This window comes from Saccopteryx leptura, chromosome 2 (genome assembly GCF_036850995.1).
Source record: "Saccopteryx leptura isolate mSacLep1 chromosome 2, mSacLep1_pri_phased_curated, whole genome shotgun sequence".
Lineage (NCBI taxonomy): Eukaryota > Metazoa > Chordata > Mammalia > Chiroptera > Emballonuridae > Saccopteryx > Saccopteryx leptura.
In genome coordinates, this window is record NC_089504.1 from 308,954,104 (window position 1) to 308,980,122 (window position 26,019).

General features: G+C 53.0%; 1 protein-coding gene across 1 annotated transcript in view; it reads right to left on the reverse strand.

Moving 5' to 3' along the window:
• Window positions 1-26,019, reverse strand: part of PLXNA4 (plexin A4) — a 419,755-nt gene that overhangs the window by 339,074 nt on the left and 54,662 nt on the right. The window contains exons 2-3 of the mRNA XM_066362710.1: window positions 17,213-18,473; window positions 434-616 (exon numbers count right to left, since the gene is read on the reverse strand). Coding sequence (XP_066218807.1) covers window positions 434-616; window positions 17,213-18,397 — 1,368 coding nt within the window. The 5' untranslated portion in view covers window positions 18,398-18,473. The remainder of the gene's footprint in view (window positions 1-433; window positions 617-17,212; window positions 18,474-26,019) is intronic.

A 26,019-nucleotide genomic window follows, 5' to 3' on the forward strand; every position in this document is an offset into this window, starting at 1 on the left:
CTGAATGGATTCCAGAAGGAAATATAAGCCAGAAGGGCTGAAGCAAGAGGAGCAGACACATCCCTTGCCTCTTGTCCACCTTCCCAACCATGCAGGCCTAATAATTCTCTTGCCTTAGGCACAAAACCAAGCTAAAGAGAGCACGCTATGTTGGACGGCCTAGGGAGGCTGGGGTGGCACCTCTATGAGCACACCAGGCTTAGGGGAAGAGGTGAATCCATACTCCCCCGGCGGGACTCCCACAACAACCCAGGTACAAAGGCAGAGGAGAGATCAGATTATCACTCATAACCTCAACGGCAGCATATCTCCTTAACGCCAGCCTGTATCGCTCGCCCACCAGGCCCAACGCAGCAGAAGAGCATGAGATAATGTCTGTCTCAGTGGGGACAAACGGTTGACAATAACCAGAATGACTGCACCTTATTCTTACCTTTTTCAGCTTGCCACTTTTGGTGCCCACGAAGGCCAGAGAGTGATTCTTGTAGACATACGCGATGACAGAGGTCATGCGGTCCCTGTCCTCCGTGAAGACAGAAATGCCACGTATCATTTCGGACACGCCCAGGGGGGCATTCATATCCAGACCACAGAAGTTATCATCGATGGTTAGGAGCTGAAAATACAAAAGGAGAAAAATTAGCGGGTGGGGGGGGGACATCAGGGCAACGGGCAGAGGTATTGAGTCAGAGAACTATGGCACTAGAAGAATCCTTAGATATGGTTTTTAAAAAACCCTCTTTTTCACATGAAACACTCAATTCCAGAGAAACTAGATGACCTGTGAACAGTCATCTAAGTAGGTTGCAGGACCACGGCAAAAAAAACTCCACAAATTCCTGGAGTCTCTTTTCACCAAACTCACATGGTTTCTCTGCTATTCCCACTATCATCCCAGGCGCCATCTTGGTAGCTTAATCACCCATCGCCACCATCACACCAGAAAGCACTGGGCTAGCACCCATGGGCGTGGGCTCCAATGGCTCTGCTCGGTGTCAGAGGGAGGCGGTCTCCACATCACACACATACTGTTAAAGAGCCCTCACAGAGGACTCGCAAGTGTAGAATGGAGAACTGGAATCATTAGTGCACCATTGGTTTAGGAAAGGGGGAATGGAAAGAATGGAAGGCTTGTAATTGAACTCAACAAGCCACGGGGGCACCTCACTCCGCCCAATCGCAGGCTTCCTGTTTCTTTCAGAGCATGGCAAAGCAGGCGACCCTGGCCTTGTCAATAGCTACACCAGTACTGCCCAAAGTGTCTCTTATGAAACCCAAGGCCCCCAAGATGCTCTACCATAAAATGATTCCCTGGGCAAATAATTTTGGAAAACATAGTAACACCATGTAAGAGATTTCACAATGATTAGTTACAGGAAAGATAAGAAGTCTTTTTAAGAATAAGTATGTTTAAAATCATCTAAGCCTTTACCGAACATTATATTCCCAAAACCATTTTAGACCAGAACACCTATCAGCATTCCTTAAAGAGAATGTTCCCTGGATATCCTGTGGTACACACTGACCCACCTCTTGCTCCAGACTCCAGGGCAATTTCAGGAGTCAGGGAACCAACAGGAAAAGGCTTCGGGCTGGTTCCCCCTATCCCAGTTTTTCAGTGAAATTTCCCCGTTTTATTCCAGGCTTAGCAGAGGTCCCCGCTGGCTTTGGACCTACTGGAAACTGGTGAAGACCTTGACAGTGACTGGTGAGGGGGCCCAGTGCCCCCACCACGCAGCTTTGGTTTGCTGTCGACCTCTCCCTGACCAGGCAGGGGGTTTCTAGCCAGGACAAGCAGTGCTCTAGGAACCTACTCTGATTTCCCCCTCTATCTCGGAGGACCTGTGTGGTCTTGGAAGAGTTATTCCGCCTTCTGTACTTCTGTTTTCCACTCGGTAAAGATAAAGGCAACAACCCCTGCTTTTTGATGGGCTTCCATAAAACCTACAGTGCTCATGCCTGTAAACGTCTTTGGACTTTTCAGAAAAAGGAGTGAAATGAAATACAAGGTGTCACTTTTTCAAAGACATCAATCCAGCCGAAAGGAAAAGGCAGCTGGGGAACCAGCGGGCAGGCTCTTGCCAGGAGCTGTGTGAAAGTGGCCAACTCTGGGATGCTCGGGGCTTCAGGCGCCCCTCCGCTCCCTCCCAGGATGGCGGGGGGCAGGCGTTGTCCGGCTCAGGGAAGACAACGTGCTGAGCATCTCAGTCCTCTCTCTGACCCCACTGCCCTTCTTCTTATCACGGTGGGGGCGGTAAGACTGGGGCAGGGGCATCCTGGGCAGGCTGCATGCAGAGCAGATGTCTGCTCCAAGCCTCTGGCCTCTCTTGCACGGTCTGCTCCAACAGCCCCAGACCACATACAACCTCTCCCCCTTCCAAAAAATAACAAAAACAATAACAACTCTGGGAACCAATGTTAGGAGGGAGCTTTCAAGGTCTGATCTTTATGGTTCTTCCCCGAAATGAGGACACGGGGGAAGGGGAAGGAGGTGAAGAGAGGAAGGGGTGGACAGGAAGGGGAAGGAAAGTCTGGGCAGATGGAAGACAACTGCCTGTTCCTGTTGGATGTGTTCTCGGTGACCCACCAAGTATTCTGAGGGCAGCCGGGGCATGCTAGGAACCCTCACGGCCTTGCAGGTCCCTGCCTTCGGTTCATAAAGGAGGGCTTGTCCCTGACTTTCTCAGCCCCAGATGGCGCTGCAAGGGACCTCTGCCATCAGCAAACATGACTTGCCCATTATGACCCGTTTTCTAAATAGATGAGGCTGATTGGCTGTTCGATCTGCACAGGGGGAAACCGAGGCAAGGAGCTAAGCAGTCCGTGTTTCACAGTCTCCCACCACCCCTGGCGCAAACACAGGCCTCATTGGCCTGGGGAGGCTGAGGCTGCTCAGCTCCCCAATTACATCTCTGAGTGGTCAGTTGCTGAAAACCATTCTTCCCCTTGGCCGGGCAGAACACAAGCAAATGAATAAACCACCGCCTACAAGAAGACATTGTGCATTTGACCAACTGCATCACTGAGTGATTGGTTGCTCAGAGGCAGCAAGTCAGGGCCCTGCACGTTTCTGCTGCTGTGACACCATGCATGGCCCAGGGCCAGGTGAGGGCTGTTTTCATCAGAAGGCAGTGACGACTGATCAGCCTGGCATCTGGCAGCCAGGGCCCTGCCATTTTCAGCTCCCTGCAAGGCCCCATCAGGACCCAGGTCTCGGTCTCCTCACCTGTCACTGACCGTCATCCCTCACAACTGCCGAGTGTCATCGCCAGGTTCAACAGGCTGCAGCTGGGTTCCTAAGGTGGTGACTGCATTCCAAGGACAATGACAGCCCCCCTCCAGATTCCCCCATGCTTCAGTTTCTCCCTCTGGTTGGGGCCCCGGGTGGTAAGGAGGTTATGGAGGCCTTTGACCAGGCCTGCACGGAGGCTGAGGTCCCCGGGTGGTAAGGAGGTTATGGAGGCCTTTGACCAGGCCTGCACGGAGGCTGAGGGCCCCGGGTGGTAAGGAGGTTATGGAGGCCTTTGACCAGGCCTGCATGGAGGCTGAGGGCCCCGGGTGGTAAGGAGGTTATGGAGGCCTTTGACCAGGCCTGCATGGAGGCTGAGGGCCCCGGGTGGTAAGGAGGTTATGGAGGCCTTTGACCAGGCCTGCATGGAGGCTGAGGGCCCCGGGTGGTAAGGAGGTTATGAGGCCTTTGACCAGGCCTGCGTGGAGGCTGAGGGCCCCCAGTGGCAGCAGGAGGTGGCCTTACTCTGTGTCTCCCCAACGCGGGAGTGGTGGAGAGGGATGTTTCGCACTGAAGTAGTGGAGAAAACATGGTGCTCGACCCACATAGCGGTTCAGCCGCTTCTCAACATGACAGCTGGCCACAGGCCTCTCCTGGTCCCTGAGCCTCACTTTCCTTGCCTATAAAGTAGCAAGACAGGACCGCTGTGAGTCTAGGTGAGAGCAGGTGTGAAGGCACCTGATAAACAGGACAGCATTTCCTCGGTGTAAGGTGATGTTTCACGTTAATTTTTTCCATGGAAATCCTGCCCAGAACAGGGGCAGCATGGCTGCTGGAAGTGGCCCTCGCTGTCTCCTGACCAGAGCACAGCTCTCTGCGGACACAACCCGCCAGGTGTGGTCTGAGCCGCACCTACTGGGTAGTGACGGCACCCACCGGGAGGGGAGGGCAGAGGGTCCCCCGGGGCCCACGGACCCAGGGAGCCCGGGGTATAAGGAGCAGAGGCCAGGCCGTGTGAGCCCTGGAAGGGAAGGCTAATTGGAGAAAGGCTCCGACAGGTGTGCGCTGGCGTGGGCTCCGGAGCACCCTGGGCAGAGGGGGAGGACAGCATCTGCTCCCGCCCTGGCTGAGCTCCTCCCCTGGGCCCCATTAGCAGCAAGATGAGAGCAGCAGCCGGGGAACCGGGCAGGGACTCGCCGCGGCTGTAATCAGGAGCCCAGCCTGGCTGCGGGCCCAGGTCGCACCCCTTCCTCCCACCACACCACAGATACCCCCGAGTGAGCTGTGGCCACCATGGCAATGTTTGTTCATTAGAGAGCAACTTCATTCTTACAAGGGAAAGACATGGGGTCTGTGCATGGGGATGTATGTGTTACCTACAGGGGCCTCCCTGTGAGCAGACAGTGAAGTCTTAGACAGGGCCACGCCCTCCACGGGCCCCTCTGCCCGAGTCAGGAGGACACCAAATCTGCTTCCCACAAATATCCTCACGGGAAACCTGGGTTATAAATTAAGACTGAGACCTAGATTCCAGGGACCATGAACGCGAGGATGGGACCATTTTTTTATGTGTATTTGTCCCTTTAGCTTAGTTCCAGGTTCATAGTATGCTAAGACATATGTGTTGGGTAGATGGATAATGGATGATGGGTGGAGGATGGATGGATGGAGGATGGATGGATGGATGGATGGATGAATGGATGGATGGCTAAATAAAAGCCTGAGCTTCACAGTGGCTAAAACTTTGGGTAGAGCCAGAATACCTAGGTTTGAATCCCAGCTCTACCACTTCATGCTGTGTGACCTTGGGCAAGTTATTTGTAAGCTCTCTGTGCCTCAGTTCCTTGTGGGGAGAGTGGGGAGAGCAATGACAGTGTACACTGTTGTAAGGATTAAATGATCTCGCACACGTGGAACCGCGTCTGGCACTTTGTAAGTGCTATGGGAACGCCAACACTTCCTGCTGTTTGTCATCGTAGACAATTCCAACAACCTTGGTGCGTCTCGGCGTCTTTGGGGAAATTCATGTCATCTACCTCAAAGAGGTGTTATCAAGATGAAAAGCGCTAATGTCATCAGGATGAAGTAACAACGGTGGTATTTCCTTTGCTATAAGATCTATCAGATCCATGAGGCTGAAGGACAGAGCGGAGGAATGGCCTAAGAGCCGGACGATTTAGCATTATTCATTAGAAATGTAAATCCCAGGCCCCACTCACACCTACTGGCTCTGAAGTGGGGCTCAGAGATCTGCATCCAGCGCCCTCCCAGGCGATTCTCCCACATGCTAACATTTGAGAAGCACTGGCTTGGGTCACTGGGGGGGGAGGGTCCCTTTTTAGCTGAGGACACACAGACCAGACCCAGCAGAGGATGACATGTGACAAGCATTTCCACTCTGCAGCAGGACCCACTGGACCAGAATGGAGAGGCCCATGGCAGCCTCCCCAAGGGCCTCCCTGAGGGGTACCAGGGGAGGTGGCATGGGGAACCAGAGCTGACACTCCAAATTATAATCTAATAGCTCACCGTGCTTCCCTTGCACATAGCGGCAAAGGTTACTGAGCAATTAGGTGTTGCTACATACAAATGACGGAGCAGTTAAGGTTACTTTACCAATTACAGGGAAATTGCTCCCACTCTGCGGAGAGACTGGCACTCTGAAAAGCTCTAGCATCTCCATGGAAAGGGCACCTGAAATGCGGCCGGCATCGGTCCTCCATTGGTCTCCAGCCTCCAGGGAAGAGCCACAAAAATCAGCCACCCAAGAACCCCAGAAGTGGCTGGTGGTCTCTGCAGAGACACTGGGGCAAGGGCTGCAGAAGGGGGCAGACCTGGGGGCGACCACGGAGATATCTGCTCTGGAGGCCCCTGCACATCTCCAACCCCACGCCCCCATGACTCCCTCGTAGGAAACCACCATCACCCTGACAACACTCCGCTCCATCCTGAGGGCCAAGGGTGAGGAGGCGGGGGTGACCTCCGCTGGCATGGCTCCTGGGCGGGCCCTTGATGGCCCTTCCCCTGCCAAGTGGAGCTGCTCGAGCCCCACCCTCGGATGCCCCACCTTTGCAGAAGCCCACATTGAGTCCTTATTATGGAAAGGTCAGAAGTAGTCCAGAGCTCAGTGGTCCAAATGCGGTACTAATGAGTTAGGGGTCACCAGGTCCATCCCCCTGTGGACCAATTAGCTCAATTCTGGGACACAGTCTCCTCCACAGCCACAGGCTGCCCCTCGTACCCAAGGCATCACTGTTTACAAATAGCCCAAACTAACCCACAGGAGACCAACCAGGTGAGCCAGCGGGTATAGACCATGTAGCCGACTCCTCCAACCTAGAGGCAGCTGCCGACGGGTCTGGGCTGGCAGCAGCAGTTTCTGAGCCCGGAACGTAAAATTCAAAGTTGGACCTGGTCCTCCCATTGTTCCTGGGTAGCTCCTGGTCCAGCAGAGAGCAGTCCTTCCATCTGTGAGCAAGCCAGATCTCTTTCCCCTTCTGAACGCAGAAGGAGCGTCCAGTCCCACGTACAGGAACCTGAGCAGCCTAGTGCCCACCCCAGAGCTGGGCGGCCGGACCATTAGACAGGGGAAAAAGGCATCGGAGATTGGCCCAAGCTTACCCGTGGCAGGGCCTTCAGTTAGGCCTTTTTCATCAAACTTTTGGTCTATTTCAGTTAGACATGCAGGGGAAACTGAGGCACTAAATGAAGGCAACACTATTGTTCCTCACTTGTTAATTTGCTTAAAAATTATTAGGGAGGATCTACTAAGCACCAAGCAGTAGGTGAGGACCCAACAACATGGAGATGAAACATCTCAGCTTCTCCCCTTTCGTAGTTGGGGAGAGAGACCCGGGGCATGGTCAGACACGGCCATGCACACCCTGCTTCCATCATGGACCCGGTGCCGGGGTGGCCGGGGCAGGGCCACCGACTGCCCAGGGAAGTGGAGGGCTTCGCAGAAGCGGAGCTGTCTGGGTGCCCCCGAGCTCTCTGTCCAGTACAGGACACGACACTCACACATCACGGTATTTTCGAGAAGAAAAACGACTCGGGGTCATGGACTCCAACAGCAGAAAAGGAAACTGAGGCTTAGAGAGTGAAATGATGTCCCCACACCAGCCCGTGCCCTGTCAAGTCATCACAAAATAGGTACCAGAACTCCAAATTGGTTGACCCAAAGAAACATATTCCAGCATCAGGGAAGCCCAGCCTCAGGACCAGAGACGGCTCACAACCCTCCCTGCCGTCCAGGATGAGTACCCTGACCCCTGTGACCTCTGTGACTTCTGGGAGGAAGGACTAACGCTCCCCTCCCGAGGAGCCCCTTGGGCAGCCATCAGAGGTGGGCTTCCCCCTTCTCTGGGCCTGTTCGTCCCAAAGGAAAGTGTGAGCTGAAGCTTTGAAGAGAAACACAACAATGCCATATACAGATGATGGACCTTCGAACTGTACCCCCGATACCTGCATAATTTTATTAACCCATGTCACCCCAATAAATTCAATGGAACTATTTTTTTTTTTTCAAAAAAAGAAAGAATATAAGTTAGGAAGAAAAGAGAAGGAAGCCATGCTGCTGTGGGAAAAAGAAGGTCTTTAGTTTCTCCATGTTCAGCAGCCTTCAATTTCTTCCCCTTAATCACACACACACACACACACACACACACACACACACACCCAGGAGCTAGCCATAGATACCAACGGGGAGCCAGTGGATTACACATGTGGGATTTCTAAGGGGAGACACAGATCAGGTCGGCTGGGCAGCATGTGTGCATAAAAACACCTGCATCACAGGAGGAGGAGGAGGATCACCCACTTCCTGGGGTCGTCTCTCAAACATGACTACTGACCGCGAGCTGTCCACAGAGGCCCCGGCTCTGATGCCACCACATGAGCCTGCGCCCTCCGAGCGGGGGGAGAGGGGAGCAGAGAGCGCTCTCCGGGGCAGGGGCAGGTGGGCAGAAACAACCTGGGGAGGAGGCTGTAGGAGGCTGGCTTTACTCTCATCAGAGAGCCCTTTCTCCCTAAAACAGGCCCACATGCTTGACTGCTAGTTTCTACACCAAAGAAAGAAATCAAATCAAACTACACAAGCCCTTGAAGGCTTTATCACTCTCCATAAACATCCCTTTCCCTTTTACGAATCCCAACCTTTCCCAAAGGTCTTCCCAGGACCCACGCTGACCCTCCGGGTTGAGCTCTCTTGAGAGCCAGGGGCATCCTGTAACCTGTGAAGTCTGGCCCTGCACCCAGCTGCGGGCACAGGCACGGACACAGACACGGACCACGGGAACAAGGCCTCATCCTCTTCGTTACTGACACACTATCTCAGAAGGGTGCTTTACTGTGCCTTTCCAGTGAGATGGTAGGAAAATAAACGCATACAGAGAAAGAAACGGGAAGCCGGCTAACCACAGCCACAACAATCTGGTTAGACAAACATGTTTTCGGAAAGGCTTCGTGAAAAGTGTCTCGCGGCAGGAAAAACAACCCAACCAATTACACCAGTGTTCCCAAGAGCCAACTGCCCTGTTTCTGAGCATCTCAAAAATGTCAAATCCCTTCATGTCGAAGGTCGTGGTGTTTCAGGAGCTTTGTGTGTGTGTGTGGACATGGATTCAGAGGCAAGCAACCACTGAATTCACACTCTGAACAACCCACTGAACAATGAACATGATTTGCTAAAGCAACATTTATTTTTAATACTCATTTTGGAACTTCTCTGTGTTTTGAAGCCGTCCGTGGCCCAGTCCCACCTGCTACCTAAATGGTCTTTAACTCATCACAGTAGCTAGCTATCCTTCTAATAGGAAACTAATGCCACTAATTTGAGCCATCTTCCCAGGAGAGGGACATTCACCGAGCATGCTTTTCACAGGCCTGTCTGTAAGCAACAGCTAGCTGGGGGGGGGGGGGGGGGGGGCTCTCCCCGGAGCAGCTGAGCAGAGTGATCAGAAAGCAGCCCCATCTCAGGGTCCTGGAGCTGATCCCGGGACCTTCTCCTCCTCACCAGCTCAGCTGCTGGCATCCCCATCATCCCCACTGTGACAAGCAGAGAGGGGGCCATGACACTATGACCAGTGCCAGAGGCCAGCCAAGCCAGAGAATCAGGCCCCGGATCTCCCAGCCCAGCTCTGCAGATGGCCACCACACGAAACGGGTGCCGTGCCGGAGCATCCAAACCTGGGCCCGGGAGAACTACCAGGGAGTGCTTCTCGGCATCAGGAACGGTACCAAGTAAAACCCACGTGGGCACTGCCCTTCTCCTCTGTACCTTAGCTTCGGAGGTCCCCAGTGGCTACCTGTCAGGGGCAAAGAAATCCCACACAGCCCATCAATGCCACACGCCCACCCGCCTCCCAGCTACGGCGGACAACCCAGCCGCCACCGGAGCTGGAATTGGAGGGGGCGCACCACGATGGTGACGTTGGTGTGTGTTCTGGCGGGCACTGAGAGGCACTGGCACCGCACGCCCAGCTGAGTGATGGGCTGGGCCATTCCCTTGTTAGTGGGAATAAATGCTGTTAGCCCCACTCTGGCTGCGGTGTGCCTTCCTGCCCTGCTGCTCAGGCCCGGGTGCGAGTCGGGACAAGACTTCCTGCACACAGGATAAACCAGCCGAACAAATCCCATTATAGTTTGAAACTTGGACAGAGACCAGGAATGACACCGAGATCAGGAAAAGAGGTGGCCTCGCTCCTCACTCACTGATCCCACCTCGTGTACGTGGACAGCACGGGGGACCCGTCCACTACGGGACAGAAATGTAAACTGAGCATCTGAAGGGAGAATTCCCTTCATTGTCTCTTCTTTCTCTCTCTCTCCACTAACTAGGTTAATGGAAAGAAGCAAGTGCCCTGCGCCCCAGGGTGGTCATTCCCTTCTGACCTGTACAAAACGAAGAGACGCCCGAAGGTCACAGCAGAGAGTCCGGCCCCGAAATACATCCTCTCCTTCAAATGCCTTTGCTTAGCATTCACTGCAAGTGCCGGGTGGGAAGGGAGGCCAACAGGCACATTCGGATACTAAATGCAACATCTGGGTGAGGCGCAACCCCAAAACTAAATCAGATGCCAGAGGCAGAAAAGTATAATGTATAAATATGAAATCACCGCGACATTATAAAGTCTCTTTCTGTCCTGTCACAGGGTGACTAGAACCACAGGGGACTCTATAGATGGCGCAATGAAGATTTAAGGGTCCTGTAAACATAAGGCTCTCTGTGTCTGCCATTATTTATGAACGTCGGTGTACTTCTCTTTCCTCAGGAGTCTCGGCACATTTTATAAAAGGGATATTATTTTATCACCTTCTTCTTGAAGAGGAAATGTATAATTCCAAGCCGAAGGGAAGCTGCTCACCAGCCCAATGATGTCTCAGGAGCTGGAGCTGGCTCAGGCCCAAAGGTGCGAACTCTCAGGCCAGGATCCGGGCCAAGACGCCACCCTGTGAGGACGACTGGAATTGAAGGGAGGGCCCGGGAATGCAATTCCGGATCGTTCGGTCAGGAGGGTCTGGATTGCTGGGTTGAGAGGCTGGGCTGCCGATCTTGACAGCGCTATCATGCACTGTGTGGGGTGTTTGCACATGCATGTGGGCACATGGGAGAGAAATCTCGCTGTATTGACTGCTCCGTGCAATGTGGGGAGTCTGAGGGAGACCAAGTCACAGATAGAGAGAGCTGGAGGGAGCCTAAGATATTACAGTGCGGAGTGTGAGTGTGAGTGAGCCCATTAGACACAGGAGAGAGAGCTGCAGATAGACGGAAATGAGGGGGGAAATAGACACCATGAGAAAGTGAGTGGCACACGGGCCAGAGGGAGTGCATGTGCACACATGAGTGTGTTTATAGCCGTGCACGCTCCACACCAGGGTTCATGAAGTAGATGTCTGGGTTTAGGACACAGCAGGGCATGGCCTCATGTTTTAACCCACCACTCGGTAAACCCCGTACTGAGGGCTCCTGGCAGCTCTCTGTGTTATAATTCTGCACACATGATTCTGGGTCCTGAGACGCTCCCAACTGACTTGACGGGCTCCAGGGTGGCATCCTAGGAGGACATGCCCAGCCTAGGAGGTCCCCCTCAAGCCCCTGCCTCTCACTAGCCCCAGTGCACCACCCAGGGTGCAGCCACTACCCTGTACCCCAAACACCACGGGTACTTCACTGGGATGTGACTTTCACTGCAAACCCTGTGTTTAAAGAGGGAGGTAGTGGGCTTTTCACCTGACTACCTGGACAGAAGCAATCTTGAGAAGAGAAGGGTAAGACCTGAGTCTATAAAACAGACCCCCAAACGCTAAACCAGAAGTCAGGGGTACAGGGGTCAGAGGGCTGTGAGGGTGGAGGTGAGTGCTTGGGCCAATTGAACGGAGATTGGTGATGTGTGTTCACATTGGGACCTGAGAGTGGCATAAAGTGTGTATGTTTAGTGAGTGAGTATGTGTGTATGTGTGTGCATGCATGGATGCATGTGAGTGTGTGTGAGTGACAAATGTAGTGGAGAGGGGAGGGGGGCTGGGGCAGCGAGAGGGGGAGCTCCTGGTCTGCAAGAGGACTGTGGCTGAGCAGAGAGAGAGACCTTGCCCAGCGCCACGAACAACAGGATGTACCCCATCTACTCGGCGCTGCCCTTCCTGCCGACAGGGAAAAGAAAACACCCCAGGCAGGCGGGCAGGGCTCAGCACTGGAGCCTGGGATGACTGCCCGGCCATGCCGGATGCTCACACTCATGAAGCTTCAGGATCCCAGGCGCCAGGAGAACCTGAGTGACCGTCCAGGCTGGGATCGGGGGCCAGCCTGAGTCCAGGGGACGAGCCTGTCTCCTCCCAGGGCTGCTGCGCCCGAGAAGCAATGAGTAAGAGAGTCAGAGTCCCAGTGCCCGTGAACGGGGTCCTTCTCCTTCGCCACTCCTCACTGTCGGGCGTGAACTGAAGCTCAGGGTTAACCATAAAACTGCAGCCCCTGTGCGTCTATGAACCTGGTGGGACTGACGGGCTGACAGTTCAACTCCAAAGTCAGGCAGGCACTGGGTCTAACTGGCTCTCCACTGCTGGAAAGGTAAGGGCTTTTCTAGTTCTGTTTGGGGGGCTTCAGGGGCATTTAATGAGCTAGTGCCCAGAATCATAAATGCCTGTGATGCCCAGCAAGTGAACTGTCACACTCCAGATGCCACCAGCTCACCAGTGAGAAAAGGAGCCCGCTGAGAATTAGGATGCAAGGTAGGTTCTAGCCTACCAATTACATGACCTTCAGTGAAGGTCACTTGACTCCTCCGTCCCTCCATTTCCTCACCTGGAGAGAATGGCTGCCCTTTCTAGTAGCCCACAGTGCTGTTGGAGAAGAAAAAGAGGTGAAGAACCTCTTTGCAAGCTGTCAAGCACCACACAAACTCTTACAACGGGATTATCTGGCTGTCGGAAACTGCCACTCTCTGCTCCTACTAGTGGGGCTGGACAGGTGTGACGTGGTGATTCTGGATAGGAGTCTCTGTCCTTTTCTGTTGGAAGGTCACTTGAAGTTCAAGTCTTGAGGGGAAGATTAAGAAGCTGATTTTTGCATCATCTAGCCTTAGCTGCACTAAAGTTGACAATGCCTGACTCTTACGTCCAATTGTCAATTAGTTCCAAGCTCAGGGGAAATTTAGGTGAAAAGAGTGAGGGTCATTTCCAGGACGATAGCCACTGTTCCCATTACACAGACCATAATGACCTGCTCGGGTGCATCTCACTCCTGGGCTCTTGGGCACCTGGAGACTGATGTCATTCATGATTCTTGGAGTTCACCAGCTATGAGTACATTGTCAAAGGCCTAATAAATGTTTTATCCATTCATCCACTCATGAATATATTCGAAGACAGGAGGGCTGGTTTTCTGTGAGCTTACTCCCAAAGGCTGAAGAAAGGTTGAGGAGCAATAGAGAGCCATGCCTGTGGGACCCTGGGATGCCAGGTCCCTTGGGCCACGTAGAAAACAAGAACCCTGACCCACAACAGCATGCTCCCCAGCCTGGTGGCTAATTCCAGGTCAGGGTTGTCAGGGCTTCCAAGGAAAGGCTGGGAGCTGTCACCTTGGCCTGCTTAGGACCCTGGCACATGACAGAAGCTACAGGCTAGGTGTGGGCTCCTCACCCCGATTGCTGCATGCCCTGTAGACAGAAGGTTTGGGGAGCTTGCACGGCAGCCTTCAAAAGGCCCAGGGGTAGAGAGCATCCCAGGGCTGAGTGGCAGAAGCAAGAGATTATGTCATCAGTAACTCACCTGGATGATCACCAGCCAAAGGCCTCAGGTTGTGTTTAGTCCCCTGAATCCCAAGACACACCACACCCTTGGCTGGTCCTTCTAGGACCCACCTTCTGCCTGTGCCCTCCTAAGATCCTTAGAGCAATTTTCAGATGCTACCCCATTTGCTCTTGGGTTCCTCCTTCTATCTAGGCAAAAAAAATCCAACACACAAGGAAAGAATGGCCCAGAGGCAAAGGTAGGAGCCGCTTCCACCCCCCACGAGCACCAGGAAACGGGGAGCTGCCTCCCCAGCCTCCACACCCGACACCCGCTCAGGGATTTGCTTTGGCAACAGGCGGTGACATTCACGGTGAAACGGTCCCACAAGGAGGCCACTACTGGCCCCTGGGCCTCTTACCTCTGATATGGGCTCAGCCAGACTTGCCCAATTCACTGGCAACCGAAACAGGGAACTCTCTGGGGGCTTACAGGCGAGGTTCCAGCATGACAGCCCCTGGCTTCTCCCTCGCCTGGTCACCAGGCCGCGGCCCACCACAGAGCTCCAGGGATGCCCCATCCTCCCTGGACACAGCCACAGGGGCAGTGGGGACTGAGCGAGGGGGTCCCAGGCCCCGGAGCTTACACTGCTCCCTGCTCTGAGTTGTGGAGGCGTGATTTCAGGGGAAGGGATGAGGCTCCGGGAAATGGAAGGGGCCAGAAAACACCCAGGATAAACATCCCAGCTTAGGGAATGTGAACAGAAACCTGACAAAAATGACCCACTCATCGTGCCCCCCTTTTCCAACTCTTTGAGCTGTGACTATGATAAAAACCCACAGGGGGAACCCTGCCCTGCAAAACACAAGTCCTTAGAGTCAACGTCCTGGGCCATTTTTTTTTTTACTACTGAAACGCCACAGGAGAGAGGCCGTCTGAGATTGGGTTCCACCTCGCAGGCCTCAGGGGAATCTTCGACTCGGAGACAGAGAAAACCCTAGGGTTTACCTCGTCCGTCTCTGCCTCAAAGGCAGCGAGGAGAAAAGAGAAGGAAGCCAACAGCCACGGGCACAGGTGGAAGAGAAGCTGTGTTTGCCAACGGTGTGCCAACAAGGGTTCCTCCAGGGGGGCACTCGGCAGCCTGGCCCGGCTGACGGCACGGGAAACCTGTGGTCTGAGCTGAGGCCAAATGAATGGCAGCCCGGAGCTCCAGCGCAGAGTAACCGGAGGATCGGCCGAATCAAAGGAAACCGATACTGTGCGTTCAAAGCCGGTGTGGCCTTTCAGACCGGCTGGGGAGAGAGCCCCAGCCCTGTGCATGGCTCTGGCCTCCTGTCTGCTCTCAGCACTGAACTCGCCTCTAACTTGAAAGGGCTAATTAAAGCCAAATGGAAAATCAAAAGCCTGTTATCTGGCTCCATTTGCTCCAGTCCTGGCATCAGCCTGCCTCGCAAAGCTGTTTCCCTCTGTTCTCTCCAAGGCTGCCATGCGGTGCTGGGACCCGCAGGTCTGCTGATGTCCACGATGAACTTGGCTTTCTGTATTGTGGCAGGGAGCAAGGGTGGGGCAAGCGCCTGCCCACGGGCAGCCAGACGGATCCCTGTAGCTGGTTTCACTCCCAAAAAGACAGGGTTGGAGCAAGTTCTCTACAGAAGAGTTGTCTACAGAAAAAAAACAAACAAACAAAAAAGAGCCAACTCCTCTGACCTCCGAAGAACTAGTTGTTTAGTAAGTGCACGGCACATACGTGCCATTTTCTAACTCAGGGTGTGTGTGAGAGAGCTCATGAGGGTATTTAGAGTGTATGTGCACACCCATGTGTATGTACATGTGTCCATATGGGTGTGTGTGAAGGCGGGGATAAGAGAGGAAACAGGGCAATCCCCGAGGCTGTGTTCGCCATTCACTCATAAGCGATATGACCTTGACCTTGGACAACTCATTCACCCGGCTGGGCCCGGGAATGAAAGGTGAGACTAGCAGATCTCTAAGGGCCGCCCAACACCAACATTATAAAGCATCTCCCAGGGTCTATGTTTGTGTGTGTGCTACACCGATAGACAGGACAGCATCTGGACTGTCATTCATTTCCTTCATTTGGGAGCCGTCCATAGATAGCCTCCCTCCAAGTTCATGGCCTGTTTCACAGACTCTCCTGAGTGGGTCAGCTACTGCCCCAAAGCACAGACTCCAAAAGATACGTCCCTTGCTAGGGCTCAGCAGACACAGTCGAGTTCCCTCGATTCTCTGCCCTGGCGGTGATTGTCATATTGCTGCCTTCTTCGGCCCATGGTACCTGCCCCGTTTCCTTTGTTACGCTATGGGTCTCTTGGCTTTTCAGAGCCTCCAAGGAGGAATGGCATTTTTAAACTGCTGCCCGAGTACTAGGAAGACACGCCACTGGAACGCAGCCTGAGCTTCGATGTTAGGGCACCAAACACAAACTCAGCCGAGTCCCTCCTTTCCCCCTCTGGCGCACCCCAAACCCAATGACTGGAGAAACGGCCTCAGCACACGCTGGGTGGAGTTGGTGCCGGTGCCCTCTGAGAACAGCTTGGCAGGTGGTCACAGTTTTAGAAGAGAAACTTACACTTTTTAAACAACCCAAATACATTTCCTAATATGGAATTCCACCAGAGTCTGACAAGACATCAGGAGCCACATCCGTGCAAATGCACACTTCTACCAGATGGGTGCATTTTCCTTTATCCTCATGCAGACTCCAGGATAGATTTCCCCCAACTAGGTTCATAACTTCTTAACTGGACAATAAAGGGAAAAGGGAAAGGAGAGTGGCAAGGGGCATAGGCAATGCCAACAGCTGACCCTTCTGGGTCAGCTGAAGAATGATTTAGAAATAAATCGGACCATGCATTTTAAAGGTGAGCAGAAGTCAAGCCACAGAAAGGCAGATGATTTTCCTGTTGGGTCACACGTGGGCTAGGTCGTGTCACCAGGGGCACCTGTGATCACCAGCAAGACAAGCAGCCTGAGGTCTAGTCTGTCCCTCAGGCCCCACACGCCCTGGAACAGCCTTCTAAACCAACCCTTCCTGCAGCTCCCTCCAGCTCCCGGCACTCAGAGCTCTTCCTTGGCCGCTTCCTGATTCTGTGACGTGTCTGCTATGGAGCTGGGCACACAGAAGGCACTTAATAAATACCGTTTTCTAAGCAAGCTCTGCTCCCTCTGTGTATCCCCCGGACTCTCACCCTACTTCTGCCCTCGTTGTTACATTCCGTAAAGATCCACAAGGGGCTGAAAACATAACTCTCCTGAGCTCTCCACAGCTCTCTCAAGTGTGGAACCACTGACTCCATTACTCCCAGTAACGGTTTTATTCTAAGCTCCCAGGAAAGTGATTCTCAGCCATGGTTGGTACGAAGATGGGTACACGTCTTGTCCTCCAGCACATGATCACTGGCCTCCCACAGGACCAGGTACACGTGACATGTGGGTAGCACAGCTCCCGCCTATTCCTAGCACTCCCTCATGTCAACATCCGTAGGAAGCCACTATGGACTAGAGAAAAGTGCTCTGATAGGAAATCTATGTTACAGCAGTGGCTCTGACTCGTATAAACTCAGCTGCATAGTCACGGCCTGTTGGAGCTGGTGACAATCTGAGTCCAGTGAGACCCAGAGATGGGATATTCTTGTCCCATCTGCAAAAGGGCATGGGTGATTCACAGCCCTCAGAAGCCACAGGTGCGGGCCTCCCTGCACACCGTGTCGGCCCAGCCCGCAGGCCCCCGGGACTCACCGCGCTACTGCAGGGGATGTCCTTCACCTTGAGCCAGGCCAGGTCCAACGTGCCCTCGCCCCGGTAGCAGGACTGCAGCCGCTCCTTAATGCGGTCGTTGATCTGCTTCAGGATGAAGATGCACAGGGCCGACTCGTCCAGGGATTTCATTTTCCGCTTCTGGCCCTTGGAGAAGACGGTGAAGAGGAGGTCGTCCTCGGGACGGACCCCCAGGGTCTGGGCAAGCATGGCTCCGGCTTTGGACAGGTAGGCGGCCTGCAGCAGGCGGTACTCCACTCCGCTGCGCTCACAGCCGATGGGCACCTCCACGTAGGAGTTGAAGGCCGTGTCCTCCTTGCAAAGCCTCACGAGCTTGGACGTGTAAACCTGCTCCTTCGTGGTGGAGCCCGGGGGAGACACCATCTCGGGCTGGAGGGTCAGAAAGTAGACAAAGTTGCCACTGCTGAAGCCATAGACGTAGTAGATGTCAAAGTCGGGGATGACGGTGAAGGTGTCGGAAGGGATCTTAATCATCGAGGCCACAAACTCGTCGTGGAAGACGTACGCAAACATGCCATCCGCTTCCGAGTTCTTGGTCAACTTCCGGCTGGAGATGGTGGGGAAATACTCCGGCTTCCCGTCCACCGCCGTGGCGATGAAGAGCTTGTCGTCCAGGTTGCTGTAGGAGACGATCACGCCGAAGACAGAGCCGCTCTCGTTGACCCCCGACAGGTAGTGCTCCTTCTTGTGGAAGGGCTCCCCCAGTTTGAAGAGGTCCTCCAGCCGCAAGAGTTTGCAGATGCCCTGATACAGGCTCCCGCAGGCAATCAGCCGGTTCTCCTTGTAGTCTATCAGGAGCATCTTGTTGACATTGTTGGTGGTGCTCAGGGGCTCATTGCACGTCTGGACAATGCGGGGTGGGTAACAGTTGGGGTTGTCGTCATCCGGCCCGGTCTGGTGGGTCACCAAGACCTTCAGGTCACTGGAGAGCTTGTAGATCCGATTGACGGCCCCCAAGTAAATGTGCCCTGTCCTCTTGTCCACTACCAGGTGGTTGAAGCCCTCAGCTGGCTCCCCGCGGAACGTGACAAAAGGCCGCTTCTGGGACGGTGGCGGGGACTGCCGGGGCAGCAGAGTGCAGGAGCCCACCCCGACCATCAAGAGATGGGACAGCAGGCAGGTCCAGTTCCAGGGCATGGCTCTCATCTCAGACAGTCCTCGGGCACAGCAGCACTGGCGAAGCGTCCTCCTGGGAGGGCCAGGACTCAGGACTGGAGGGACCCTGTGGGGGAAAGGACAGACGTGACACTGGGTGACAAGGACAGCAGCTTAGTGTCACCCATAGCTTGCTGGGGGGAATCCTCATAGCATTCTGCTCATACCATAACAGAGAACTTCCCTGTGGGAACTGGAGGCCACAGGCCATGGTCACCATGGGCATATGGCAGAGCCAGAGCTGGCGGTGGCAGCCATGGAGGGCATTTCAGTAATAATAATGGTAAAAATAATAGCGACAGTAATAATGATCATAGTGACAATGATGATGGTGATGATGATGATGACGATGGGCAGCCACTGACTGCCTAGTGCTCAACTGCCATTAGCTGTCCAGCACCTTCCAGAAGCAAACCATATTTTTTTTTTTGTATTTTTCTGAAGTTGGAAATGGGGAGGCAGTCAGACAGACTCCCACATGTGCCCGACCGGGATCCACCCGGCATACCCACCAGGGGGCGATGCTCTGCCCATCTGGGGCGTTGCTCTGTTGCAACCAGAGCCATTCTAGCGCCTGAGGCAGAGGCCATAGAGCCATCCTCAGCACCCGGGCCAACTTTGCTCCAATGGAGCCTTGGCTGTGGGAGGGGAAGAGAGAGACAGAGAGGAAGGAGAGGGGGAGGGATGGAGAAGTAGATGGGCACTTCTCCTGTGTGCCCTGGCCGGGAATTGAACCCGGGACTCCTGCACGCCAAGCCAACGCTCTACCACTGAGCCATCCGGCCAGGGCTGCAAACCATTTTTTAAAATAAATCACTTAAATATCATTTCTTTATACAATAAAATGTGACTTTATTTAAAATCACTTATCTATGCCCTGTGATTTTTTTTATCTTTTTTTTTTTTTAATTTACTGAGGTGACACTGGTTCACATCATTACACAGGTTTCAGTTGCCCCTTGCTAGAACCCATCTCTGCACACTGTATTGTGTGTTCAGCCCTGCAGGTCAAGTTCTTTGCCCACCCCCATTTATGCTCCCATACCCTCCTCCACCTCCTACCCCCTGATAACTGTCAGCCTGTTCTGTATGTATGAGTCTGCAGAGACAAATCTTAATCCTAAGATTCAACTTAACAAACCCCTCAGGGTTGGGACCTTTTACCCTTCTCTGCACCCAAGAAGGGGGAGGACAGGAGGAGTGGACAGTGCATGCACTGGCTGTGACCTTCGCCCCCAGGTCACACGCAATGCCCTCATCAGGCCTCTCTGCCTCCAGGCTCCGAGAACCACCTCCTGCCCACCCCAGTTTGGTCCTAGAGGAAGAAACAGGGCCTCACCGTTTCTACCCTTTCATAGTGCCCTGCCTCTTAAAGGAGCCATGCTTTTTTCAAGAGCCCCTTTATTACCCTTCGTGGGAGTGAGTGAGTCTGCATGTGCTGTGTTTTGCTGGGACCCCGACTCACAGACCTACACAGGCAGCAGTGTTGTTATCCCCACTGTGCAGCTCGGGGAAGTTATGTAACTTCCACCAGGAAAAGTGGGAGAGGTGTATTCAAACCTGGCTGTCCAAGTCCATGGCAGACTCTCATTCTTAACCACCAAGCCATCTCAGGTTACCAGGCACAGATGGGGATGGATGTACCCTGGTTATGGCTTATACGTCGCAGAACAGCTCAAACAACTGCTTCTTGGAGTGGGGGTGGGTGGGGGCTGTCCCTTACTACTTGGCCCTCTGGGTCAGTACTTACTGCAAGGGAAGCTTCTCCTTTGTTCCTCCGCCACCCCTCCTGCTGCATGGATGGTGCATAAGCCCAAATCAAATACCCACATCCTTGGCCCCTTCCTGCTGCAGCACAAACCAGGTCCTCTGGATACACCGCCTGGCTAGGAGCCCTGATGTCCTTTTAACGAGGCAGATCTTGGCTGCCTCCCATAGTGGAACCTCCTCTGAGAGGTTTTCATTAGAGGGATTGAACAAATGCTTTAAGAAGTGGTCAGGGAAATAAATAAATAACTCCCCACGGAACAAAACGGCCCTCCATCCTAATGGTCTCGTTAATTTCTACCCGAGACGCTTCCCTGCGTGGGATTTTAGGGGACAGCTTCGTAGTTCTTACAGCCGGGAGGAATCCGGGCAGGCATGCCTATGTCTTATTTGGGGGTGTCTCAGCTTTGTGGAGTGTCTCTCGCTCATACCCTAACACGTCAGAAACAAGGTGATAGGATGAGGCGGCTGTCGAAGGACAGAAAACCCTCCAACAGAGAAAGAGCATGAAGTCAGATGGAACCCAAGAGAAGGAAGAAGCAGCCAGACTTTGACACTGTAAATTCAAATCCCAGTGAGAACACAGGTCTCTTCTCAAGTGTCAGAGGACGAAGACTCTGGCAGATGCTGTGCCCCACGACGGACAACAGGGCACACAAGACACGTGCCAGGCACCAGGGGATCCGAGGACGGCTGAGGCTGGATGAGGCGCACACCACAGGAACCGAAATCACTCCGACCTCCGACGGTGAAAAGCTGCGTGATGGACCACAGGGGGCTTCGGGGCTTTGCGTGAAGAAAGTGACTTCTAACTTGGGGCAAGGGAGCGTGGAGGAGGCTGGAGGAGGGGTCGGCATTTGCACTGAGCCATGAGCTTGGAGAGGACATGGAAAGCTGGAAGGGAAAGGCCTCCTTGGGAAGGGGTCAGCATAGCGAGACCCTGGGCATACTGAACAGGATGTGTGCCGTGAAGGGTCTGTCCGGAGAGCACAGTCCCTGAGAGTCAGAGAGAAGACAGGGCTGGAAAGAGAGAACCGCACGCCTTGTCTGGATGTCCCTGCAAGGCCGAGACTGAGTCGCATGGTAATAGGGGAAGAAACTCAAAGGAAAAAGCAAAGGCCTCCAGAAAGGCGACTCCACATTTCTCTCCATAATTTAGTCTTTGCAGAAGGAACGGAGTTTAGAGCTTTGAGCTGTGGGCTCCATGAGAGCAGGGAGAGTCTGCCTTGCTCACTGGTGTGCTCATCGCCCCAGCCCAGCACCCGGCACACAGTGGAAGCTCAAGAACTGATTTCTGAAGGGCATAAAGAGAGGCGGGAAGCAAGGAGGAATGTCACTATCTGTGGACTATTTAATATCACTCAGGCCCCAAGCAAACGCTCACATGTGGCTTTCCTCACCTGATCACCATAACTGTCCCCTGGGGTCCAGGTTGTTTTACCTGCTTCTCAGGTGAAGAAACCTCAGCTCCGCAAAGGCGTGTGGCCAATCAGGAACAGAGTTGGAATTGAAACTCAGGTTCGTGTCACTGCAAAATCTGCACTCTTTCTAGCCACATGCAATGTGGAGTGCAGAATGTAGAGGGCGTGGAAGCCCATTTTAATTTATACAAGTCCCCAAACGCAGAAATCCAGGGCAGCACCCAGCACTACCTCCCCGACAGCTCTGCAGGTGAAAAGCCAAGTCCCAGGGACCCGCAGAGCACAACCTGCCAGGTAACACCCAGCAGGTGGCTGCTGCTATTGACCTCTAAAAGTAGTCATGACTGGAAACTGTCTGGCACACATCATCACTTCTAAATGACAGTGGTTATTGACAAGATTGAAATAAAATGGAAAGGATTAGGATCATGACAGTGATTTGGTACTCAATGGTACCATCTTAACAAGGGTGCTAAGGGTCAGGATGGTTCACCTTGAACTGCCTGTGCAAATCCACACCTCAGAAAATAATCTAGACATTTTTGATCTGAAAGAGATAACCCCATTTAATGATCCCCAAACCCTGATTTTGGAGACAAGGACGTGGAGATCCAGAGAGATGAATGACTTGCAGGAGGTCACATAGTGAGTTCAAGGTGAGGGTGGGCTTAAGCTCAGGTCTCTGGACTCCCAGCCCAGTGCTCTTTCTACCACCCACGGTCTCTCTTCTGACGTGATCTGAACCCTCCTCGGCAGCTGCTCCCTGGCCTTTGTCGGAGGAGATGCCCTGTGGGGGCTATCTGCCCGGCTGGCTAACAGCTCTCAGAACATCGCTGCCAACCACCAAATTCCAGCAGGGCTGGTAACCTCGCTCCAGATCTGGAGCAGGGGCAGGTGCAGGGCAGGGCTCAGACACCAAGCCTCGGGAGGGGACTTCCTCTGGCAGCTCCTGTGTAGGAAACTGCCAGGCACCAGAGAAAGCATGCCTGCCACGCCCCCCCTTACTGTACACACTTGCAGACCCGCAAGCCCGTCAGCAGTTCCCTGGTTTGTGGGAGGCGAGACGAGGAAGCCTGTAATTATGAATTTACTGAGCAGAAAGGTGCCAGGGCTCATTCTCCATCTTCTATTAGGCGCTGAAATGAGACACAGTTTTGCATCTCAAACACTTATCACCCTCATCTGAGGATGCTGGAATTGCTGTGCCGGGAGAGGGTGGGGGGACCCCAGAAAACAATAACGTGTGATAGGAATAACCAGCCTCTCATTATACACACCGCGAAAGGGGCTGATTAGAAAACAAATAACAGAGGAATGAAAGGGAAGGGAACAGCCAGGATGAGGGCTCCCGCCTGCCTGGCCGCAGACCGCCCCGGGCATCACGGAGGTGACCCCGCCTGCGAGCAGCCCTCTCACCCCAGGCCCAGCCCCACAGGTGGGCAGAGAGCTGCCCATCCCTGGATCCCCAGGCTGCCTGAGGCTGCTCCATTCCAGCAAAGCGGGGGCTCCCAGGGTGGTTTCCGTTCTAGGATGTCAGTCCTCGTAAGCGCTGACCCAACCTAGGAAACTCTCAACCCTCCCCACCTCTTCTCTCTCAGGTCACCCATTAGCTGGTTTTACAACAAAGTATTAGAGGTAGCATTCAGCCCAGCTCTGGTTCTTAAAGACAAGCAATGTGACCGAGTCGTCTCCAGATCACCCCAAAGGATACCCTGAACCAGGTAGAGTGGGAACGTGGCGAGAGGGCCGCAGGACCCAACGGCTCTGAGTCAAACCCAAGAGCACGGCAGTTTTCCCTTCTTTGAAATCAGATTTTAATTCTGAGCGATCTCAGGAGAGATGGGGCTCATTTCTAGAAGCTGATCATCATTTTGATTAAAGAAAATGGGGCCGTCTTTGTTTTACGTGGCGAGTTTTGAAGAGCTCAAGCTAATTTTCATTAAATAGTATCATCCTCTCAGATTCCTGAAGGGTAGAGGAGAAACTTATTATAGCAATTACCTCCCCAAATTACTTTGGAGTTTACAAGGTGTTTCCATATACATTCCCTTGTTCTGGTTATATTGTCTGTGACAGGTGGCGGTTGAACAGGTATTCGTTAAGTACAGATAAGGAAACTGAGGCACAAGCAGGTCCAAGTCCTGGCTGAGGTCACATACAATCATGATGGGACTCAGAAAGCTCCTCAGGTCTCCCTGAGTTGCCCACAGTGCCTTGTCTGACCCTCTGGACAGAGTGCTAATCCTCAGGACATTTGCCTTGGATTAGAAGAACACTCAGACAACATTCTAAGACGATGTTTCAGAAAACCATCTCTGCAAACCATCACAAGTCCAGAAACCAACTGAGTGGATCACACACGCTTTGTTAATGAAATAAAACAGAAGGGAGAGTTAAGAGCACATCACATTTTGGATAAGCACAGTTTAGTGAGACTTTTGTGTCAGACGTACGTATGTTCATACTGAGTGTGATGTAAACGCATTTCTTTCCGTTGGTCGTGATGATGGTTAATTTTATGTGTGAACTTGGCTGAGACTGGGTGCCCAGATATGTGGTCAGACACTCGTCTGGATGTTGCTGTAAGAATGCTTTTGAATGTGATTAACACTTAAATGGGTGGACACTGAGTGAAGCAGACTCCCCCTGTAGTGGGAGTGAGTGGCCATCAAGTCAATTAAAGATTGGACAGAACAAAAGACTGACCTCCCCTGAGCAAGAGGGGATTCTGCCAGCAGACAGCCTTTGGTCTTAACATGAGCTCTCCTCTGAGACTCTGGTCCATGGACCCACTCTACAGATTTTAGAGTTGTAGCCTCCATGACTTCGTGACCCAGTTCCTTAAAGTGTGTGTGTGTGTGTTTAGGTGTATGTTTATGTGTGTGTGTGTGAGCCTTATTTCTGTTTCTCTGGAGAACCCTGACTAATACAATTATGATCAAAAATAACTTAGGAGAAACTATTAGAGACAGTGGACATCTGTTGTTTTTGCTACCATTCATTTATCCTCTCGGGATCCACCCCTTCACCCTCCACCCAAAAGCTCTTATTAACTCCACCCTTTATTCAAGGGTGTACATGTGACCTGGGCCCACAGCAATCAGCACAGAGCAGAGGTCAGGCAGTCACAGTGATTGGTTCAGGGATTGGCCCCAGGACGGACAGAATCTTTGAGAGGCAACAACACTTTGGATGGGAGTCCCTGCTCTTGCATTGGATGTGATCTTGGAGTGGTGTGGGCCTAAGGAATACAGGCACCATCTTGTAAGGGGGGGGGCTGAAAAGAATGAAGCCAACATCCCAAGGAGAGCAGAGCTGAGCCAGAGGATGGAGCGTACTGGGTCCCAGGCCTGGTGACATCATGTAGATGTCTACATCATGTGCACTGAAGCCAGCACTATGCTTACACTTTCCAGTTACATGAGCCAAATTTCCCCCATTGCATAAGCCCGTGTGGATTCAATGTTCTGGCATTTGTCCATAAAAGAATGCTAACCCATAAAAAGCCAGCCTTCCAGCCAGAAGAGAAGTGTCTCTCACCACACCTTCTCTAATAGATTATTCTTTCATAGGAAGAAGTAAGCATGCCAAAGAGATCACCATGTCCCACAGCTCACAGGGACAAATTGGAATATTGCAAGTAGTGAGGCTGTATTCCAGGAGAGCTTTGGGTGTGCATACTGCCTTTCGTAATCCAACACAACGTTCCCCTGTCTGCCCAGAATGTGCCCTGAGGACTGGGCCCAGGTCTCCTGGGACGCTCTCCACTTGTTCATGCCTCTGTGCCTTCTGCACAGGTGGTTTATTCCCTAATGCCTCTCGCCTAGGGACTCATTCTTCAAATGAGGACTGTGACTTTGGTCTAGGATGGCCCTACTATGTGTTAGTGCAGCAACCAGTGCCCACCAGAACTCACATGTTACAAACTCTGTTGAATTTACACATTGATGCTCTCCCCTCTCTAAAAACATAAGCTCCTGGGGGTCAGAAATCATACATATTTCACCACTTTTCTCTCCAGTCTCAAGCCAGAGCCCGATGCATAGGAAGCATGTCATAACTGTTTGGGAAGACGTGAACAGATAGATGAATGAATGAACATGAGTGAATGAATAAATAACGAGTGAAGGGATGAGCACTCCACAGCACAGTACATGAGATGGCAGCTGGGTCCACCTAGCTGAAGTCCAAGGTAAAGCTTGGTTCTGGGACAGGAAGCTCGCGATCCACCAAAAATGTGTGCTTCCCAAGTAGGTAGCTACGGGTATGAAATTGTCAGTAAGGGGTGGCCACCAGCCACAAGCTACATTCCCAAAGCCAGAGTGAAGGTTGCCAAGTCCGGGCAGGTGGGAGACAACCACGCCCCGAACCACAGGGCAGGAAAAGCTTCATGTTCTTCGCGGCCCTTCCCAGGTTTCAGACCGA